Raw genomic sequence first — 18,668 nt, forward strand, 5'->3', positions numbered from 1 at the left:
ATACATTCCACGTTAAAAATTAAGACCAAGAATCTTGTTCTGGTGATATTAACTGATATTTTTAATGATAATAACCAATTAAATAAATATGAGAAATACCCTCAAACCAGAATTAAATAACACTATAAATTAACAGAGCTTTCACAATGGTCCCTGAAATGGCTTTATGTTAAAATTATAAGTAATTAATCCACTAGTTAATCTCATCATTGAAAGCTTAATGATCTCCGGAGTTTTAATATAAACCAGGCTTCTTGACTTTCATCTCCCTTCCCATCCATTTTCTTATTTAACTTCTAAGCCCCACCTATCATTTTATAGCCAGAAAACTCTGTCTTCCTATATCAGGGACAAAGAAAGTTTGAGGCCTTCTATACCTTCCAGAATCAGCAGGCAGAATGTTCCTTTCTGTGTAAGGAAACATTCTCCTCCTCACTGTGCACTAAAAAGTCCACCATTAATAGGAGAAAGGAGAAATGGGCATTTGTGTAGCAGTGAAGCATATAAGGGACTATCCAGCCTCTTTTAAATGATTGTACCCAGGCAGAGTATTTTACTCATGTGAGATTAACATCTCAGATTCACACACACCTGCACACACACATTCCCATGCCAAGTATACACGTAGGTAATAGAAGGTCTCAAACTTCCTTTCTCCCTGACATATAATGAAAAAGGTATTTATATTCTTAGAGAAATATCGGTTTGGAAAAAAAAAAAAAATGAAGAGGACAGTGGGGAAGACAGTGTTGCATCCAGAACCTGCTTCTGTCCATTACTCTGCAGGCCCAGTTGTTGGATCTGACTTATGGATGATGCTTACTGTTAATATAGCAACGTTCCCACTCCCGTGGAACTTCAGGAGGTTTTCTGTTTATTACTTTAATTATCTATTATATACTTTTTATATTGAGCATAATATGTGGATACAGAATTCCTAAATGCACTTAACAAGATGAACCAGAGGTCATTTCGATTCAGAAAATGAAGACATGTTCCGGTGACCAAGCAGCCTTATTTCCAACTTTAAATGTGAAAAGTCTCCTAAGATGGCAGCAGCAATGTGAGATTTATGACTACAGGTGGGCTTCAAATGATAACTCATTCCTGAGAAAAAGCAGATAACGTGCAGAGTGTGTTTTTGACAACTTTTCACTAAATAACTCCCAATGCTTGCGTTGCAAATTGGAGGTGGCTTCCATTTGGAGCCTGTTGTTGTTAGTCTCCTCTCAGAAAAGGTCCACTAAGCCAGAAACATTTAAATAAAGCAACCGAATTGAACTGGACAACAGTTTTCTATGAGAAACTGTGAAAGTATAACCAATGTTTATATATTCAGAGGCGTCTGTCCAAATCACTTAATACTACACTCAGCTCTTTTTCCTCCCATGATGTAGACCAGTGAACTAGACAAGCTGAAAATTATTCCACTATTTTATTTCAGAACCAGATACTTGACACATCATAGAGCAAAATGCCCTTATTTTGTTATACAACAATATATAATAAAAAGGTATTTATATTCTTAGAGAAATATCTATTTGAAAAAAAGCTGAAAACAAAACAAAACAACATGCCCTAGATTTTCCTGCATCATTGACTATCTTCATCAAAAATAACAATAATTTCCCTGGCCAGTTTTCTCAGTGGTCAGAGCTTTGGCCTGCGGACCTAAAGAGTCACAGGTTCGATTCCTGATCAGGGGCATGTACCTCGGCTGAAAGTTCCCTGGTAAGGGTTAGTGAGGAAGGCAACCAACCTCTCATGTTGATCTCTCTCTCTCTCTCTCTCTCTCTCTCTCTCTCTCTCTCTCTCTCTCTCTCTCTCTCTCCTTCTTTCCTGCCCTCCCTCCTACTCTTTCTAAAAATTAATGCAAAAAATATCCTAGGGTGAGGATTAGAAATATAAAATAAAAATAACAATAATACCTTTAATGATTTTTACAATAGAGAACTGTCCCAAGGGCAGGTTGTTGACAACCATATTAAGAGCACTAATATTAGATAGAAAAAAAAAATCAGATTGAGCACTTAACACTTTAAGACATCATCAATAAATACTCTTCAGGAATGGAGGCAATCCTAAGAAATAAAGTGTGATGAGCAAGAAATATATATTTTGCAAAACTAACAAAAAAAAAAAGAAATGGATTTTTGTGTTTCAAATAGCAGCACAGACAATAACAGATGTTCATTCATACTGGATATGCCTTCCTCTTCGGTACCCACGTCCTCCTTACCATCGGAGCAGAAAGGCCCTGTGTATGCAGAGAAGGTGCAGTCGCAAGAGAATCCGCTGGGCTTCTCTCTGCAGTTCCCTCCGTTGCGACACAGCTTTCCGTAGCTGCTGCAATGCCCCCGGCAGCCGGGCTCCACACCGGGGGTCACCCTGGCCCTATCCTCCAGGTCCATCGCCTGCCCGTTCAGCTGCAGCGCCCGCAGGCATCCCAGGAAGCCCCTCTGCCTGGTGGCCGTCCCACCTGGAAGGGAGACACTGTAGATGGAAACAGGGTCCTGGGCGTCTCATGCAGGACTTAAAGACCAAGCAAAACTGAGGCCTCCCAGGGAACTGCAGACTTGGAAGAACAAAAGTATAATTCTGGAAGCACAGTTTGAGATTAAAAAACAAACAAACATGAAAAGACTTGAAAAAGACAAAACATGAATTCATTTTTTTCTAAAAGATGAGTCTGTTACATATTTGTTTTCTACAAAGTATTTATTAAACTCTAAATTGAGGAGGTTTCTAAACATTCTTATGTAGGAAGTAATGCATTTTTGCAATTTTAAATAAGAATATAGTTGTGGATAAGTGTGTTTTGTCCTCAGATGGAAAACTGATCCTGATGCTGGTACCACAGCAACTTAGTGGGAATTATAAAGAAACCTTGAGTCCTCCTAACTTGACCACATTGATGTGGTCTGTTAGTTGGAGGTTTTTTTTGGTTGAATTTTTTCAAAATGTTGGCCCAGCATTCATCGTTTTAAGCTTGGAAACACTCAACAAAACTGGAACGAGGTCTGATGAAGAAACACAGTGGTATAACATCCTATATAATAATATGCAATATTAGGCTAATATGCAAATTGTCCCCTCAACCGGGGGTTTGACCAGGAGTCTGACCAAGAGGTGGAGCTGGCCAACCGACTGTCCAAGGCCCCTCCCCCAGCCAGCCACGCCCCGATTGCCCTCTCACCCTGATTGGGGATGGGGCTGGCCAGCCAGCCTCTCATGTCCCTTCCCATCCATGCACGAATTTATGCACCAGGCCTCTAGTTTATTAAATAATACACAACAATATGCACTTATCAAGTCACCTTTGGAGAAATTTAAGACGTTTGGAAAGGATCAAACCCCGTTATTCTACACAAAGCTTCTCAAACTTTAGAGACTATGAGTAGACATGTAAAGGCTTTATTGAAACACAGATTGAGGAGCCTACCCTATGAAATACTGATCCTGTGACCCAGAAACAGGGTGGTTAATACATGTTCAACAATCCTCAGAGGTGAATCTCCCTCAAACACTGTCCTCCACATTTAAAGCACTATCTAATGGGAATGCAAGCTCTAGGATGACTTTCACATAAATCTGTGCCCAGAAATATCATTAACAAATGCTCAGGACTTGAAGTGGCATAATAATGCCCTAATCTGAATTGTTCAGGTGATCCTGTCAGGAGGAACTTAGATGGTACGGGGTCTTTAAAAAGGAGCTTCGTCTTTGCACAGATGGTGCTGCCTCTCCCAGGACCTCAGACCCGCTCTGTACCTACCTGCGTTAATGTGCACTCCCTCCCGCCTGGCTGACTGAGCTCCTAGTCTGGCCCTAATTACTAAAGCCTCCTTATCCTTGGAGATTTCAGGGTTTCTTGTATGTAATAAACAAAAGTTGGCCAGAAGGACCCTACATAAATATTTGTCACCATCTACCAGGCTTTATATTTTACTAATTTATGCCATATATTGTCAGGGTCCCTTCACTAGAGAGCGTATTCAATAAGGCCTGTAGAACAGTACCCGGACCATAACAGCTGTGCAATAGCCATTGGTAATAACTAATTCATTAGCAATTTACATTAGTAGTAACTACGAATTAACCAATACAGTTTTAAATTAAACCAGATTATATCTCAGGCCTGGGACATGGGGGCCTGTTGCTTCAAAGTCTGAAGAGAGGAACCCTTTTGTTGCACAGGGATGTTGGGCCCCAGAGGCTGAGACTAAGGATAAAACTCAATGACTAGAGAATAAATTAATTTTTTATTTTTGGATAATGAAACACCATGAAGAGGAAACTAAAAGAACTCTTGAGGATTCTGGACTCATGCACTAATGCTCTTTATAATTCAGATTGATAGTCTGATGATCTCTATTCAAACTACTGTATTAAATTTCTGTATTCAAATGGCTTCAATTGACATAATTTGTGCTTCTTCAATGAGAATATAGAAGTCTTCAGGGTGTGGGTCAGACTTTCTATTTCTAAATCCCAGATGTACCCCAATTCTAGTTTGTGTGGGTGTGGCAGGAAAGAAGGGACTGACTTCCTCCCAGTTTCAGAATAGCTGACAGTCTTCTTGTTTCATTTGGCCTACATTTACTCAATCTCCTGTCATTCTGGGAGTCTCTCTCCTTCCACATGAAAGCTGCTCCTCACCTTGGCTTCAGACTTCCCTCTTCTCCCATCTGCTAACAACTCAGTAAGGATGTCTAGGGCTCAGAGTTAAGTCTCTGACACATGTTTTCGGCATCCTTGCTGGAGGTTTCTTTCCTGGGTAAGGCAGCCCATGGCCTTGGCTTGGCCTTTAGCCCCAGTTCTTTGGAGGAGGGCAGCTCCTGTGAAGTCTGCACTAGAGGCATGCTCCTGGTATATGCACTCACTTCATGGTGTAGCATGGTGGATCATGGTACGTATACAGTTTACAGCACAGAGTAATGTTAAATCCTTGTCTGGTAGGCACCTGTCACTCTAAACATCCAGGCTCTCTGACTTAGGCGTTCTGCCAGGGAAGTAATGATAAGGAAATAACTGGAGTCCAACAACTGAATACAATTCGTTTTCAACTGTTCCAACTGGTTTATTCTTTTTTATTTTCTTTTGTTTTGGTTCAGATGATGAGACTCTAAAGGCATAGAGGAGTCCAGGGCCAGCCCCATGGGCATAGCTGAGTGATTGTAACACAAATACATTTAGTCGAAAGGAGAAATGGGACCAGAAGCGACAGGTGGTCTTTTGTTACAAGGAAGCCTCTTTCTTCTCCACAAAAAGAAAATATGATCAAACAAGAAAAGTTCCGTTCTCTTCTAGTCCGCAGATCACTTGCAGTTGGAATGGCATTTCAAAAATGCAAGTTTTATTTCGCAGCTCTTTGCTGGGAACTGTGTCAGGCAGCAGAGGTTCAGAGTTGTATGCAAATGATTTTGCTCTCAAAGAGCTCACAGTCTGGTCTAGATTTAGGCAGGTAAACACACAATTACCCCATGGTGCTATGGGTATAAATAAATACCAGGTGGAGAAGAAGGTCAGAAAAAAATGCTTAAATAGTATTTGTAACCCTGAGGGGGGGAAAAAAAAAATCAATACTCAGCTTAGTAAACAGGGCCTCTTAAATAATATTTTTAAAGAGTTCATGTTTACCTAGTCAAATAGTTTTAAACTACCTTTTTAAATCATCAAAAAAGTAATGTCTAATGAAATATAAACCTATGTGTCATACATGTATTGAAGAGTTTTACCTTACCATTAGGTATCAAGTTAATATCTTATTTTAAGATGTAACTATTTTGGAAAACAAGGGTATTGTAAATAGGATTAGCTTTAAAAGCTTAGTTAAAGATTCCAATGTATGGCCAATGAAAATGTGTTGCAGTTTGATTAATTGATTCTGGATGTTTCTGCTGAGCTATTATGTTTGGAACTGTCTTCCAATTAATTTCCTATCAATTTACCTGCCATACTACGTCAGATATAATGAATTATGGAACGTCCTAAACACTTGAGTATCCTGTGAGACAAATGCCTTACCTTTCCATGTGAATGAATGCAACTGAGTTTGTTCACTTACATAACAGTATTGGGTCGGCACCTAAATAAGTGTGCTAGGTGCTGAGCAGAGACTGAGCCCAATCCCTTTATCAAGTTCATTATTTGCAGGAAGTTAGTCCAAGTGACAGATGCCATTGTCACAGAGAACAAGCTGACTCTTTCCTATGCCAATTTCCCACTACTTTTTGTGGCAGCAAGACCTTTAATTTTTAATGGAAAATTATTTATGTGCTATGCTTGTATATAATGAGGATTAATTGGGAACCGCTGCATAATTCGCCCAGGGGCCTTGGAGGCAGAAAGAAATCAAGATTCCCACACTTCTCTTTAAAATCCAAAGTCATGAATGCTTGTCTGGCAGAGACTAGGTGCTCTCCCTGACCTCGGAACTGTGGTGGAAAAAGCAGCAGAGACCTGACCACGGGTCAGTGTGGGGCAGGGAAGCAACAGGCAACATGGGCTGGGCGTTGAGTCAGACTGAAGGAAATAGTGGTATATCACTCATTGGATTGCCAGTCGTCCCACCCAGCCATCCGAGGGGAAGACAGCCTTGCAGATAGGATGGTACTAGGGAACATAGAGATGGAAGATTGGAAGCCCAGCTATGATTCTGCTCTGTAGTGTTCCTCATTGAGCAAAGCCCTGGGAGCACTGGGAAGAAGAAGGCTCTTATGTTCAAGGAACCATCGTGGTTGAAAGAGGCAGCTGGTATTCGCAGCCCAGTCCTTCCACTCTTGAAGGTTGTAGGAGAACCTTCAGTCACTGCTCCCTGAACCAAAGTCAGTGGTAAGAACATGTCCTCATAGGAGCAGCAGTGGGGGAAAGTGGGTCTATTTAGACTTCTCACATGATGGAGCCAAAGCAGCTCTCTGTGACCATAAGTAAGGCCCGTTTTAAAGACATAAACTATGGGTGGTATCAGGTGCATTCTCTGATATCAAGAGAGCCCATCTGACTTCTGGTCAACAATCACTCAGGTTTGTTCACTGGGCATGGAAGAGTACACTGGGAGCATTTGCTGCTAAATATGAAAAAGACATCTGAAGGAAGGAAGATGATAATTCAACTAAGTGATATGATTACAATAAAGAGAAAGGTGACTTCTGGGCACTGCACTTTGGTACTGAGACAAAATTTTTACTACACAACAAAGTCAGCCTGAAATAAAAATCATTCAGAGTTATCTGGCATTCTCTTCCTGCAAGCCTATCAGAACCAAACTGAACATATAAAGAAAAAATCTAGAATATATTATAATTAAGGTGGACAAGGGTAGGTGTGTTGGAGATGTTCAACCAAAGAACTTGTAATGCATACATGCATAACCCATGGACACAGTCTAGCAGTGTTTCCCAAACTTCTCTCATGATGAGAATCACCATAGAGCACTAAGTATACCATTTTACCTATGTTACCAAAAATTCTAGTTTAGCACTTCTTAGTTGGGATTTAGGAATCTGTATTTTAACAACTCCACCAGGTGATTCTCATCATGAGAGAAATTTAGGGAAACACTGGTCTATAGGATGGTGAAGGCCTGGGGTGAGGGGGCGGGGAGGGGGCAGCAAGCTGGAGGGTTCAATGAGGGAGATAGGGGGACATATATAATACTTTAAACAATAAAGATTTAAAAGACTTTCTGTTCATCAAAAGACACCATTAACAATATGAAAACACAATCCGAAGAGATAAAGAAAAGATATTTGTAATACATTTATCTGAATGGGAATCATCTAAAACATATGAAGACTATTTTAAAGACAACCCTGTAGAAAACGTGCAACAGATCTGAATAGCATCTTCACGGAGGAAGCTACCCAAGTAGAGATTTATCAGTGTCTCCTAATACTTAACATAGGCAGATCCTACAACCCAGTATTTACACTCTTAGTTATACAGCCAACAGAAATACAAGTATATGTTCACTGAAAGACGAGTATAAGACATATTGATAATATTCAACTTTGAAAGTTCACAGATGCCCATCATAAGTATGTCTTTGTGCCTATACTGCCAGTGTCCCAGAAGATCCCCAGGTGATACTACTGTGTGCCTAAGACTGAAAACCATCCTTCCTTCGAAGACTTCAACATTAACCCTTCTGAATGGCATTCAGAAACCGCTTGCTGTAGATTAGGGGTAGGGAACCTTTTTTCTGACAGGGGACATGTGGATATTTATTTCATCACTCACAGGCCATACAAGATTATCAAGTTAAAAATTATCCTGCTATACTTGGTCCAACATTTAATTAATTCACATCTAATACCTTGGCAGGGCCAGACCAAATGATTACGTGGGCCTACCAAGGCCAGTGGGCCAAGCATTCCCCACCCCTGCTTTAGATACTCAATAATCAATAAACATTTGTAGATTTGATGAAATTCCAATGCAGTACGAATGACTTCTGAGTCTATCTCAAGAGTCTTTACTTCTCCTTCAGGGCCTAGTCACAAAGTATTGAAGTGTTGCTTGTCCCACTTAAAAACCTGTCAGGAAAAGCATTTAGATGGCAAACAAAAATTGCAGAGCTGGTTGAATGAAAATCAATTCAAGGCTAATTTAAGAAGCTTCTAAGAAAATGCTGAGTTTACAAACCAAAATAGAAAATGACCACTGTCACATTTCAGCTTTAAAAATGATTGATTCTTTTCCCTCCATCACTTCTGTGGCTGGGGAATGTTTGTGAGCGTAAGGGAATTTGACCAGTGATTCTGGACATTGAGTCCTCAGAGTTAACAAGTTCAAGGGCATACATTTTACACACCAATTAGCTCTATGTTGCTGAACTTAGTTTTTAAGGTAAGGGATAAGCACCTCTGAATAGAACTATTTAAGATATGATGACATATGTCATCATATCTTAAATAGTTCTGTTTACCAAACAGGACAAAGTGAAAGAATGTGAAAGGTGGGTATAGACTCAATGCCATAATTAAGAGCAAGGATGGAGAAAGATGGCCTACAAATAAAGGGTGATTCATTTTTATTACAAAAATGACATGATGATTGTCATAATGAAAAGTAACATGATGACTGAGGTTTTTTGGGGGAAGAGAAGATGTTTATTTCATTGGTGCTCTTTGTTTCTAATCTATCACATTACATTAATGTTAACTTTTCTCGCTTTTTAATGCAAGAATTTTTGTTCATTATTTTATTACTCCACTTTGTATAACTTACTACAGTGGCATTAATTGAAGCTATTTGCTCTAATATTTTGGAATACAGGGATTGTTAACATCCTTCTGTTTTATAATTCCTTGGTATAAGGCTAATACTAGTTGAGTCTCTGAAACTATTTATAATTTACTTACTCTTATTTCTATCACCATATATAATCGTTGCTCAGCTGAATTACATTTTAAATCATGCTTTCTATTTATTCTTAGTGATTTACTCAGAAGTTAAAGTATTAGCCTTGCCTCAGAATTTCACTCGGAGATGTGACTACACTTTATGACTAGTCTTTAGGAGAGAGAGTGGAACTAGAAATGGAGAAAATGCCCTCAGTTCTTACATGTTACCTCATTGCAGGAATCACTTCTGAGAGATTGAGAGAATTTTAAGCTAAAAAATGTAATGCCAATAAATATTATCAACACAGGCCTGCCTATAATAGTACAATGAGATAAAGAATATAATTTAAATCAAAATTAACATATATTCAAATATCCACTGTGTCTTATATGTACATAAAAAATGTTAACCATAGTATCCAAAACAAACATTTCTACATTATTAAAAGTTCTACTATTTCCCAATTTTACTTGATATTTAAAACATTTTACAATCGTTTTTTTAGTTTTCTGATAAATTTGTTTACAAAGCAGAGGGTGTATTTTTGGTAAAAAACTACTAAATGTGAGGATGATAAAAAAAAAAATGTATTTTATACTGACCAAGTTTTTCAATTTTGTCCTCCATGTATACAGATTGTGTTTCCATGTAATTTAAAAGATTATTACTATCATTATTTATTATTATTATTATCATCCTCACCATTTGTGTCTTGGATTTAAAACCACATTTTAGGAGAAAAAAGTTATGCTGAAAACTACAGACTTACTCTTTGCAATTACATGTACTCATTTATCCCAGTACCCAAATACAAAAGATAGTTGTTATCCACACTTGAAAATACTGATGAGCTGTAATTATTTTTAAGATGGACAGGGTGTACTACAATTTAAACTTCTGAACTTGTAAGTAAGGGAAATGAAATTACCCTTTAAAATTATAACCAAAAAACTAATTATATTGGAATAAAGCAGACTCCTTGTCATGCAATGAGTCATTGGGTTGGAGAGCATACTTAAGGCTCATCTATCGATATTTGAAGGTATTATCATGTGGGGAAACAGCTTCTGTGATAAGTCCCAGCATCTGAACAAAGGCCCTTATTTCCTGGTGAGAGTGTGAGTATGGCCTGGGTGGGATCTCACTGAAGGAGAGAAAGGAGGTGAAGATACATTTGCTGGGCAGTGAAGCAGGTGTTTGCAGCCTGACCACAGTGTGGTTTTAGTATGTAATCTGGAGTGTGGAGCCAGGGACAGTTTTAATCGTGCTACCAAATAAGATAAAGGAAGAAACAAAGAAAAGCTAACTTTAGGTGAAATGAAAAAGCTGAGAATGATGGAAGGAACCCAAAGCCCTACACAGCAGGGTCTTGTCCCCAAGGACATGAGCTGGGTACCTTGTGAACAATAACAGCAATAGCCATGGCATCAGTACGTTGTGCCCTGGCATTTAAAATGTCCTGAGTCCATGTGTTATGCATATATGCATACAAGTCCTTTGGTTTATCTCTTCCCACCCACCCACCCACCCTCACCTCCATGTGGTAGTGTTAGGCCCCACGGGATAACTTCCTCATCTCAAGATCCTTAATGTGATCACATCTGCAAAGACTTTGCCACAAACAATGACATTTGCTGGTTCCAGGGACTAGGACATGATGTCTCAGAGTGTATGCATATATGCATAACACATGGACACAGACAATAGTATGGTGGTGGAGGGAAGTGTGAGGCACTAGAAGGGGTGACTGGGGAAATAAAGAGGACATGTGTAATACTTTCAACTTTAAATAAAGATGAAAAAACAATTCTATATAATAAAAAGCTAATATGCAAATAGAAAAAAAATAAAACATTTGTTAAAATAAATAAATAAATAAATAAATAAATAAATAAAATAAAATGTCCTGAGTCTATCTGTCCATCTCCACTTTAGCCTACGCACCACTATCCCTCACAAGGACTACTTCCATAGTCTGCTCCTAACCTCCTCCCTCCATCCATACTCCTCACATCAGCAAGAGAGTGTGTGGAAAATATAAATCAGATGATGCCATGCCTCTGATCCCTCAAAATAAAATCCAAATTTCTCAACAATGCCTCCACCTCATCCGGGACCACTCTTTTCCTCCTGCTGTTTCTCTCCCTGCTACTCTACTACCTAAAGTTCACTGCCATGGTGGTGATTTGATGAACAATAATTTTGTAAATTAATATTTTGTCTTGTAAGAATTGTTTTATTTACTTGGTTGGGACCCTTTCTTAAGAAAGTAGAGGAAGATGTAAACAAGACCCACATGTGGCCTCTAGACCAGGGTTCCGCGGACCACTGGTGCTCCGCGAGGTCCGAAAGGCTGGCGACCGCTGCTCTGGACAGCCAGTGGTCTTGTATGTGCCTGTGGCTGCAAGGCTTTTTCAAAAAAATAATCCTTTTTAAAATAACATCACATTAACCGTTTCAGTTTACTCAATTACTTGTGATCAGGGGAAAGGGAATTGTATAAATAGATTTTTATTAGTAGATGTAACTTTCTTTTTCTGAGATTCTCTTCTTGCCTCTTCTTTTTTAATTTTTAATGATTTTGACTTAAACATAATAAAGATGTCCGTTTTTAAAACTTTCTAGTAACACAGTCATCCTGGGGTTTAACTTATATATGGAAATTCAAAAGCCTATGGATTGCTTCCATATAGATGAAGGCTCTTAGGTCCTTAATAAAATTATAACACATGATTGATGGTAAAAGACTCAAGTCTGCTCTAATCCAGTTTTCTGATACCACAATAGTACTTCTATCCATTACACCCACCTGAAATCAGGCTAAGGCCAGGATTCCTATCAGACACAATATATAGTGATTCCATTTCTCTGAAGTTAAAATTCATACCAAGGATAAAAGTTCATGCACTGGCAAACTGCAGCCGATTTCTCTGAAAGATCTGAGGCCTGTTTTAGCCTTTTCAATTTTCAAGAATAGGTAGGCTATTTCCTAGATCCTGACAGATTTTAAATTGCCATACTTTTACTTGTGGCCATCTCTCATTTTTTGTAATTCAAGAAATATCTATGTCAACTTCCTGACTGGGCTTCTAGCATGTTATTAAAAGAAAACATATGTACTTCTTCTCATCTATTCTTTTTTATGTCCATTGTCTTAAACCAATCAATCGAGTGGCCACAAGATCATGATTAGATTGTCCATTACAGTGTTTTACTCATTAAATATTTATTGAGTGAAAGAAAGAATAAGTGATATAAACAATGAGTACATAAATGTACTTGAAACCTCAAATATATCTTACTCAAAAATAAAAGAAATAAACTTCACCCTCCTCAGTGGAAGGGAATTAATAGAACAAGATTGTTAAGCAATAGATAATGTCATGGAATCTCATGAATTATGTTCTAAAACAAAACTCTTAAAAATGCTTGAAATATAATTTCTGATCCTTTATAACTTGTCCTGATTTAGTGGTACTGTGTCCTCACATATATTAACATATATTATAGAAAAAGTGATCAAATAAGAGAGAATTCCTTAAACTTTATAGTAAATCCTGTAAAATAATTGGCAAAGATGCAAAACAAAACCAATACAATCAGAAGGATTCCAGTAGCAAGTCTATAAATATCCAGCAAATGCATTTAGGAAGTAAAGGAACATTTGAATATAAATATGAAATAAGTAGTAAGAAAATATCCAAAATATGGGCAAAATGAGAGATACCAGCAGACTAAGTGGGGAGACTGATCAAGCATGAATTTTATACCCTTCTTCTCTGCGACTGTCCTATTTTTGATGAAAAGTTCTTGGTTGGCATTGCTTGGAATTACAAGGAGATATTCCTGGACTCTCCTAGGAACAGAGATAACCATCACCAATATCACACTAAATGCACTAACTTTAAAACAAGTCCTGGGACAAATCATAAAACCTGTAACATTAAGAATGCAGGTTGAGGAATTAGTCGAAGGCAAATTTGAATACATTTATTAGGTGGATTTCTGAAGGCAAGTCACTTCAACCCCTTTCCTCTCAGTGATCTCCTTTATAAAAAAGGGGTAACCCCCATTTCACAGGTTGGATGTAGGGATGAGACAAAACACCTGGCTCAGTGTGGAACACAGGTTCTCAATCTTTATTTTTATAGTTGGTATTATTTTATGTTGGCTCATCCCTGCGCTCACACCATATAATTAAATGACAAACTGCCCAGGAGCAGAACTTACCCACAAAGAGCTGACTGTTAAGCTGCAGAAGGACGTGGCCATCAGCGGGAGCGGGCTGGGTCTCCGGTGGGAGCTGATCCACTTGAATGGATGCCTCTTTCATGTTCCTTTCAACCCTAACGTGGTGCCACTGGTTGTCGTTGAAGTGAGTGGGGGACTGCACCGAGACCTCAGAGGGCCCGTTCCCCACATCAAAGGAAAAAGCCACTACCACCGGAGCTGCAAATGTCAGACACGAAGATTGGCCAAGTCAGAGAGCCCAGTCGTCAACATACTTAGTAATAGCACATAGCACAGTATAAAACTGATCATTTGAATTTATGGGAGAACCCAATTACAGCAGGAAAGAAAAGATGTGGAATGAGGCGGTAAAATACATTTGTAATTTGGGGAAGAAAAAACAAATTTTCAGAAATTCATCCTCAAAGTGAATGTTTTAGATTGATAAAAATAAGTTATTTATCCAGGGCAAGAAAACTAAATAGCATTTTATTTTTTTTAAAAAGTAATTCTAAGTAATTCAAAGTTTGTATAAATTTTAAAGCATGTGATATACATTTGATATCAAGATATTAATAACAGTCTAAGAGAATAGCAAAATAATATGGCTGGGCTATTTAATTAAATAACTTTTTATTTACTTAGAATTTAGTTAAATTTTTTTAATTATTTGAATTTAAAATGTGTCTTAAATGGTACTAGAGAATACAATGATTTCCCCAAACTATCACAAGTTAAATACTAAATTATTTTCTTACAGAAATACTAATTTCATATAATTTTTTCAAAGGGACACAAGGAAGTGATTCAGTGGATCAAGTAGAAACATGATTCTTTAATTATTAGCTGAAGGATTTGTTACTGAACAGAATCCCATAGACTCTTCGGGAAAAGGAGACTTACAGCGTAGCTCTATCCGTATGAAGTCGGTAATCCCCAGGTTCTCCAAAAACACCCCGGAGGAAGCTGTGGTCTTAAAAAAGAAAGACACGTCTGCACTGAGTTCTCCGTGGAAAGTGGGGAAATGAAGGTACGAAGCCTCGGTATTAAAGGAAGCTGAATTCCAAAATAACCCTGGTTAAAAAAATAAAATTAAATTAAAAAATTAAAAAAAACACACACACAGGGAAAATATAAAAAAGTAAGAAAACAAATTCAGAACATAAAATGAATGACATAGTTATAATTTCTGCTATTAAAAAACATAGTGTGGTGAAGGCCTAAGGGGAATCAATGGAGGAAAACTGGATACCTGTAATACTTTAACAATAAAGGTCAATTTTTAAAAATATTGTACATTTATACAAACCAGCTTTTCTTTTTCTATTAACTATATAGTACTAGACAAGTCGTGAGCATGATTAGAGATTTTTAAGGGTTGAAATTCTGACTCCTTCCAACACAGGAGAAAAATGACCACCGCAGAAATGGTCTGCACGTTACATTTGATACAAGAGACACATCCTCAGCCTAATTACCATCCTCTCCCAAAGTGATATAGGGGCCTGCCAAACATTAATTAATAGACTTAATTTTTTTTGCAACTTGAAACTTTGAACACCTCCATTACTCTGGGTAACAGAAGCCGTGAAGAAGCTCAAAGTGATTTTGTGCTAACGCTTCTCACACAAACACTTCACAGGGCCAACCTTGCAGCTAGCTGCTTTCACTAATTTTCTCAGCTGCGACTGGCATTCAAAATATCCTCGTTTAATTAAAGATCAAGACACTGTTCCCTCTGTGCTGCACTGATATTCTCATGAAAATGCTCTTTTGCTTCAAAATTGTCTTTGGCTTGGCTTCTCATAGTGAATTATATGAATAGTATGGAAGGGGGTCTCAGAAAGTTTTAAAAGGTTCAAGATAAGAAGAAAATGTGTAAAAGATTGGGGTATAAATGAAGAGATGTGAAAAAAAATTATCTGGAGGATAGATGTCATCTTCTCTTTCCCATTCCCTTTGTTATTGTTGCTGTTATATCTACAACTTGCTTTCCTTTTGAACCAATATTCTGGGTCCGCCTGGAAAGTGCGGGGGGGGAAAGACATCAATGCAGTGGCATGAAGGGACTGGAATGACATCCAGCTGGATGCGTGTGGTGGATGAGACTCATTATCGAAGAAATGAACTACGCACTGCTGCCTACACCAGTGAATTCTCAAAACAAGTAGAAATGTACATCTTGAGTTTAAGCAGCTGCCTCCCATAGGTGCCCGCAAACAACTGGATCAATTTCTATCTCATCAGCCTCCTGGAAGAAAGACTACAATAGTCCCCACTTCTCTGCAGTTCAGTTACCTATGGTCAACCAGGGCCTGAAAATACTATGTGGGAAATTCCATTAACAAACAATTCATACGTTTTAAACTGGGTGCCATTCGGAGTATTGTGACAGAATCTTGCACCACCCCTCCTGTCACACCTAAGACATGAACCATTCCTTTGTCCAGCTCTCTCCTCTCTGTTTATGCTACTCATCCCTACTCATCTAGCTGTCTCTGTTATCAGATCAGTTACCAGGGGAGATGAGGGGGGAAAAAGGGGGGGAAAGGGAGAGAAAAAAAGGGATATATATATATATATATATCTATATATATATATATATATATATATATATACAGAGAGAGAGAGAGAGAGAGAGAGAGAGAGAGAGAGAGAGAGAGACTACATTCCAATAATTTTTATTTCAGTGTATTAATTACCCATTATTAATTGTTAATCTCTTACTATGCCTACTTTATAAGTTAAACTTTATCATAGATATGTATAAATAGGAAAATACATAGTATATATAGGGTTTTTACTAACTGTGGTTTCTAGCAACTACTGGGGGTCTCTGAATATATCCCCTGAAGATAAGGGAGGATTACTGTATTGATCCTCTGACGTTAGAAAACAGTAATTGCAGGGAGGAAATGGTTCATTATGTTTGCAAAGAACAGATACCTAACAAGTTAAAAATCACAAACTTGACTCAGCTTCTATTTGTTCCTTAGATTTTAACTTATTTTCTATGAATTCTGGACTAAACAGCAGTGCTTATAAGTATGGCCGTGCATTCTTAACTAGAGGAAGACATTCTGAGCAATGTGTTGTTAGGTGAATTTGTCCTTGTGAGAATATCACATAGAGATCTGGATGGTGTGGCCTACTAAAATGTAGGCTATGTTATAACCTTTCGCCTTTAAGCTACAAACCTGCACAGCATATTATCGTACTGAGTACTGTTGGCAATTGTAACACAATGGTAAGCACTTGTGTATCTAAATATAGAAAAACTACAGTGAAAATCGGCATAAAATATATTTTTAAAGGCACACCTGCATAGGGATCTACCTTAAGTGAAACTATCAGGACTGGAGACTGCTCTGGGTGAGTGACAAGTGAGTGTGAAGGCCTGGGTCACTTCTGTGCATGGCTGTGGACTTTATAAACATGTCCCACAGCCCTCCCCCTGCTTCTGCCAGACAGAGTAGGAGCACCAAAGCTTCCAGTGCTGCTCCATGGAGAAGGACTTGGGCTGGACTGACTGGAAATGTCAAGGAGGAGGAACGGGCTGGGTGAGGCACAGATCACCAGGACAGGGACTGAGAGGAGGGACTGACAGGTGGCCTGAGGAATGAGAAGTCAAGACGGAGAAACAAAAAACACAGGGGACTGTCATAGCAATGTGATTTTGGCCACTGCATGTTGGAGCGGTGGCCAGATTAAAGAACTCTGTCGTACCAGAGGAATGGGGGAGAAGGGTAGTAAAGGGCAAAGGGGGTCAAATATATGGGGATGGAAGAAAATCTGACTTTGGGTGGTGGGCACACAAGGAAATATACAAATGGTGTGTCATAGAATTGTACACTTGAAACTTACATTATTTTATTAAGCAATGTTACCCCAATAAATTCACTTTAAAATAAAAGTGTCACTTAACATGGAGAGAGCATAAAACTGAGGATTCTATTTTGACAGAAATTTGTTTTGGGTTCCGTTGACTCTATCTGTCATGAAGAGCACTCTTTGGCATTGGATGGATGGAACAAATAAACTTACCTATGCTTTGAACCCTTATAGCCTGGAAACATTTCCAAAGTACAGGGAGAGGCTGGCTGTGCACTCCCACAGAAAGCGTTCATTCAAGTGCACGTATACCTGTTAAGGCCTGGGTCCCTGGGCAGGGTCCTGGGTCCAGTGATGCCCTCTGAAGACCATCACGCTAGGCCTGGGGGCTGCAGTGTGCTCTGATCAGGTAGCGCTGGGCACCGGCTCCTCTGTCTGAACCAGGTCAATGGCTGAGTGACTGGGATGTAATTTGTGCACTTAAAATTGAGGTGCAGTGAGTGAGAGGGAATCTATTGTCAAGCCCTACAGATATTGCTCTGATCTCAGAAAAAAAAAAAAATTCCTTCTGAACCACACATTTCCTTCCATTTCTTACAAGAAATTCAGTTCCATTTTAATCTTTTGGGACCACTACCTCTAGATGTGATCCATCGTTGACTGAACTGTTGTTATGAGGTGCATGACTATATCTTATTTTTCTTATGAACCTGATTCAAAAATCAATTCTCAGATCATATGCAGACAATTTCAGAGCTGTATTTATTCAGCTGAGAATATACTTTGAGTGCTCCACCCCCCTCCCCATAGACAAATGAAACTGTACATTCCCTATTTTCATTTTGCAGATAAGTATTTCTAATCTTAGGTATTTTGATCTTTAGGAAAGAATACAAGAAAATGTAAAATATCACGTTAAGGTTAACAACACATTTGTGTTCTTAAAAGTTCTTACAGTGACCCATTATTAAAATTAAATGTCTTTCTGTTGACATTTAATATTATGAAAACTAACATAAAGCTGTAAGTTTAAATAATGGAATATTTTAAAATCTTACTTTTGTCTGATTAGAAAGAAAAGCACTCACAATTACTTAAAGGACTAAATTAGATAATGCTGTCATAAGACAAAATACCTCATCTGTTTCATATTTATGACACAGCTAACCCAGTAAAGCATCCTATAGGGAGCTGTGGGGAACTGGTGGGAACAGAAGAACAATTCTCTGAATTGCTACTATCTTTATAATGAATACTTT

General features: G+C 38.4%; 1 protein-coding gene across 1 annotated transcript in view; it reads right to left on the minus strand.

The window, feature by feature from the left end:
- Positions 1-18,668, minus strand: part of CNTNAP4 (contactin associated protein family member 4) — a 237,277-nt gene that overhangs the window by 20,960 nt on the left and 197,649 nt on the right. The window contains exons 16-18 of the mRNA XM_036440763.2: positions 14,482-14,652; positions 13,579-13,797; positions 2,240-2,479 (exon numbers count right to left, since the gene is read on the minus strand). Of these exons, the coding sequence (XP_036296656.1) occupies positions 2,240-2,479; positions 13,579-13,797; positions 14,482-14,652 (630 nt within the window). The remainder of the gene's footprint in view (positions 1-2,239; positions 2,480-13,578; positions 13,798-14,481; positions 14,653-18,668) is intronic.

This window comes from Pipistrellus kuhlii, unplaced genomic scaffold (assembly GCF_014108245.1).
Source record: "Pipistrellus kuhlii isolate mPipKuh1 unplaced genomic scaffold, mPipKuh1.p scaffold_m20_p_17, whole genome shotgun sequence".
NCBI lineage: Eukaryota > Metazoa > Chordata > Mammalia > Chiroptera > Vespertilionidae > Pipistrellus > Pipistrellus kuhlii.